A 4,966-nucleotide genomic window follows, 5' to 3' on the forward strand; every position below is an offset into this window, starting at 1 on the left:
TTGGATTAGTAGTGCGGGAGAAAAAAAATATTACGAACTCGATTGGTGTTGCACCTGATTCGAGCAAAACCGATTCGTAAAAAGAATTAGAATGTAGCTACAAAGCTAATTCTAATTGACTCCGAAAAGATTAAAAAGATCACGTAAAATTGCTTTGAATGGTGGTTGCACCAATTCAAAACGACCCCGCTCTGATACCAATTGTTGGATCGAAAGCGCTAGAGGGGGGGTGAATAGCGCTCGTGGTTTCACAATTTTCATATTCGGAAATCGTTCAAAAGTAACGCAGCGGAAATAATAAGGAGATAATAAAAGAAAAGAGGCAAACACAGAAGACACCAGAGGTTTACTTGGTTCGGAGCCTTGAGCGACTCCTACTCCAAGGCCCGCAATCGTAGATCGCTTTCGGTGGGCAACAACTATAATATCACAAAGTTTACAATTGATTATTACAATAAGTGCACTAATGAAAATATACCGACAGTACAAGAGATGTAGACGTAGTCGCTGAATGTCGGAGTAGTAGAGCGTCGCAAAAGCGTTTGGAGCAGCACACGGAAGAGCGCAGGTTATTCTGTTCGAGTTGTTCTTCTAAGCTGCACCTCGAGGCTCCCTTTTATAGCTCTGCAAAAGCTGATCCAGATCCCCAAGGCTCGGGATCAAGTTTGACCCGAGGCGAATCGGTCGATCGATCACCGGTTCGGTCGACCGATCAGATGACCTCCACCTCATCTGATCCGCTCGCTCCGCCTCGATCCAATCAACTTTTATCCGAGGTTCGGTCGACCGATAAACAGGTTCGGTCGACCGATCAGCTGCTCTGACTCAGTCCAGCCGGCCTGATCTAGTTGACGCCCAACCTTGGTTCGGTCGACCGATCCGATCCAACCTCCGGAGATCTGATCTGCTAGCTTGGGGGTTCGGTCGACTGATCCCAAGGTTCGGTCGACCGATCCTGGTCAGTCCTAACCCTGCATAAAAATATTAGTTTCCTGCAAAATAGAGTTAAAACACAAACGATAATATATAGAAATAAATTTGACAGTCTCCAGACTGTCCGGGTCTGACTTCGGATTTCCGACCGGAAACCCTAGGTCGATCCGACGCCTACTATTCCCACTACGGGGAACGCGTCCTCATCTACTCCACTCAGGAGATTTACCTGTTGCCAGTGCGATCCTCCAGATCGACTGGACTTTTGCTCGGCGCTCGATGCCTCCGGACTTTCTGCTGGACGCCCGCTTCCCGACCCGTCCAGTCTTCCACCTGGTTCGCGACAGCAGGACTTTCCACCTAGGGTTACCACCCCCTAGGACTTTTGCCTGAAGCACTCGATCCGCCAAGACTTTCCGCATAGGGTTACCGCCCCCTATGAGCTAGGGTTACCGTCCCCTAGAATCTTCAACCTGCCTAACCGCAGCTAGGTATTTCCTGAAACACTCAATCAAACTGTTAGATCACAAATAAGCTTAACTCTGAATTCCTTTGCCATTATCAAAACAACGGTTTGATCGTCGGATGCTTTCCGCACCAACAGTTAATCGATCAACGATTACCCAAATCGCGTCATGTCTCGTCGTGTCCTAGGCAATCCCACTACAAAATCTATAGTGATGATAGACAAGACAAGACATCTAGCTACTTAAGTTAAGGCCCATATGTGAGAGTACTTTCATTGGACAATTCACTAATAAATCTGAATATTACAAATACAAAGAGATAATAATTTAAGTGCAATAAATAAAATTATACCGACAACTAAAGAATTGAAGTTGCAAGCTTTCGGTCGTCGGAGCAACGTTACAACGTCGTAGAGTCATCTTTTGATCAACATGCAAGACAGAAGATTGTTGGAATGAGTGTCTCTTGTTGGCTGCTCGAACAAGGGTTTTATAGGCTGCGGAAGGTGCCTCCAGTCTTGTCCAAGGCGCCTCCAGCAACAAAGTTTATCCCCTAAGCTTCGGTTGTGATAATCACCGCAATATATGATTTTTATCCTCTAGAGGGCACCTTTTTGCTCTCCAAGGCGCCTCCATGCCCAACTCCAAGGCACCTCCAACCGCATGGAAGGCGCCTCTATGCCCTTATGCGCAGGGTCTTTAACTAGGATATCCGAGGCTCCTCTAGCGTCACAGGAGGAGCCTCGAGCACTGTTCACCCTAAGCTTCACTTTATTTTTGCTCCTGAAAAAACATGGTACTCTAGCAGAAACATATTAACCTATAAGACAAAATTAGCATAATAAAAATATAGTGTGTTGATAGTTTTAGGACTGTCTGATTCTGACTTTAGGATTTCTCGTGAAACCCTAGGTCGAACCGGCACTTACTATTCTCTTACTGAGGAACGCGTCCTCATCTACTTCTCTAAGGAGAGTTTACCTGATGTCAAACCGATCCTCCAGACAGTTTGGACTTTTGTTCAGCATCCGAGACTTCAGGACTTTTCACTGGATGTCCAAACCCCGACCTATCCAGTGTTTCGCATGATGTCCGCGACCTCCATGACTTTCACCTACTATCCTTAACAAGCAGATTTTTTACCCGATGTTCTTGACCTGCTAAGATTTCTGCCCAATCTCTCGGATCAGGATTTTCTTGCCTATGCACAATTAGAGCTTTTTATCTGTCTAGTATTTACTAGGACTTTTACCTTACCTAAGTATACTTAGAATTTTTCTACACATTCATTTAAACTTATTAAAACCACAATAATCCTTAACTTTGAACCCTTTATCCTCACCAATTCGATCATCTGATATTTCTTATTCCAATAGATTATTCATTTGCTATTTTATTTCATATTTTTTTAAAACTAGATCTATGTTCTTATAATTTTTTTTCTTATTATACGAATTCATATAACATATTAAAATTCATGCAACATGGGATTTTTAATTTTCAATTTTTAAGAACTCTGCCATTTGATTCATTTATCTAATTGATATAAATAAAAAGAACGAAGTGGTTGCGTTTTCGTTTTAGCAACCTTCTTTCATCTAACAATGTTGGAATTTTTGCCTATTGTCTGTCGGTAATGAAAGAATGAAGACAATAATAATAATTTAATAATCGAAAAGTTGGCTCGGATGGCGATCAGGTGGCGGCGCGAACGAGCGGAGAATGGGGCGACATGGCTAGATGCGGCGAAATGAGAATGTCGTCGTAGCGCCGACCGTTCCTTGGCAGGCTCAGCCGCAGCGCCGCGGCCGCCGCCCACTTCTTCTTCTTCTCGTTCGTCGCCCTGTGCCTTTCGGCGCGGGCCATGAAGGCCCTGATCCTGCCCAACGCCGTGTCCATCGTGTCCTTGTCCATGTTGGCGAAGCACACCCTGAACCACCCCGACTCGGCGCAGTGGAACGAGGCCCCCGGCGAGATGTTCAGCTTCACCTCGTGCACGATGATTCGCCACAGCTTCAGCTCCTCCTCCACCGTCTTCGCCTCCAGCAGATGGCGCAGGTCCATCCAGCAGAACAGCCCCGCGTTGCTGTCCAGGCTCCGGACCCCGACCTCCCTCAGCCCCGCCTCGAAGGTCCTCCGCCGCTCTGCCAGCCGCCGCCGACTCTCCGCCAGGTACTTCGAGGTGAACTCCTCGTCGCCCAGCATCGCCGCCAGCAGATGCTGCGTCTGCGTCGAGACCAGCCCGAAGCTCGACATCCGGCGGGCGCACCGCACCACGGCGTCGTTGAAGGAGTAGATGACGCCGACGCGGAACCCCGGCAGTCCGAGGTCCTTCGAGAGGCTGTAGACCACGTGGATGAGGTCGCGGTTGAACCTTCCGGGCTCGTCTTCCACGATCTCTGCCACGCTGACGAAGTCCGGGGAGTCGAACACGGTGCCGGAGAAGATCTCGTCCACGACCAAGTGGATGTTCTTGTCGTTGACGAAGCTGACCAACGACCGGAGGGTCTCCCTGTCCATGGTGGTGCCGAGAGGGTTCGACGGATTAGCCACGAGCACTCCTTTGACCCTTACGTTGTTTTTTACCGCCTCTTGGTACGCCGACTCCAACGCGGATTGCGTGATCTTGAACTTGTTGGAGCTGTAGCAGTCGAAGGGCAGGAGCTCCACCCCTGTTCTCCACCGGAAATCTCGATCGAACCCCGGATAATAAGGGGTCGGGATGAGGAAGGCCTCGCCGGGGTTGGCGAGGCAAAAGGCCATGGTCTCCTGCGCTCCGGTGGCTCCGCCGCTCATCACGACGCGGTCGGGGTCAAATCTGACCCTGCCTCCCCTCGCCTTCTCCATGAATCTGGCAATGGCCCTGCGGAAGGAAGAGAGGCCATGGTAGTCCTGGAAGTTGCCAATGTCCCTGAACTGTGAAATTCCCTCTCGCGTGCAAATCGAAGCCTCCGGATTCCTCTTCAACCAGTCCTCAATCAAGTCAAAGCAGAGCTGCACGGACGCAGAGAGAGAGAATTAAGAACCACAGCTCAATCGACTGTAGCAATGTTTACATATAATCAAATACCTGATTCTCTGCGAGACCCATTTGGATGACTCCTTTGGGATTATGTTTGGGGTGGAAAGGATCGCTGTCGTAGGCCTTCCAGCCATCGAAGTAGGAGCAGTTCTCGCCGTGGCCGTCGTTGGTCGCAATCCTGGAGAGCAACTCGAACTCGCCTGTCTGCCGCATCCCCATGAACAACTAATTAACTATCAGGAATAAGAAAAGAAGAAGCAGAAGAGGATCTATGTCGGAGAGGCAAGCGAGGGGGCGAGTATTTATAGAGCTGAATTTCAAAGGTCAAACGAGAGTAGTCCACGGCCACATGGATAGAGGAAACTGAGGTGGAAAGTGATGACGATCGAGCGTGTGACTGGGTGGAGAGGAGTAGGACCAACTAGAGTTGTTCACGTGGCCACCGTGGAAACATGCTAAGTTATTCAAAAGACGGAAAGCAGGAGTGTGAAGCAGGAAGGAAGGCGCAGTATGCACGCTCAGACATGACGATGGATCTTCTATC

At 48.8% G+C, this 4,966-nt stretch overlaps 1 protein-coding gene across 1 annotated transcript; it reads right to left on the minus strand.

Annotated features, from left to right (window-relative positions):
- Positions 1-2,904: 2,904 nt before the first annotated feature.
- Positions 2,905-4,692, minus strand: LOC121979260 (1-aminocyclopropane-1-carboxylate synthase-like). Its single transcript, XM_042531219.1, has 2 exons — positions 4,471-4,692; positions 2,905-4,394 (listed from the first exon to the last, which is right to left on the minus strand). The coding sequence occupies exons 1-2, from the start codon at positions 4,639-4,641 to the stop codon at positions 3,096-3,098; spliced, it is 1,470 nt and encodes a 489-aa protein (XP_042387153.1). The 5' UTR covers positions 4,642-4,692; the 3' UTR covers positions 2,905-3,095.
- Between the last annotated feature and the right edge of the window lie 274 nt (positions 4,693-4,966).

The sequence above is a fragment of the Zingiber officinale genome, chromosome 5A, assembly GCF_018446385.1.
Source record: "Zingiber officinale cultivar Zhangliang chromosome 5A, Zo_v1.1, whole genome shotgun sequence".
In the NCBI taxonomy this organism is placed as follows: domain Eukaryota; kingdom Viridiplantae; phylum Streptophyta; class Magnoliopsida; order Zingiberales; family Zingiberaceae; genus Zingiber; species Zingiber officinale.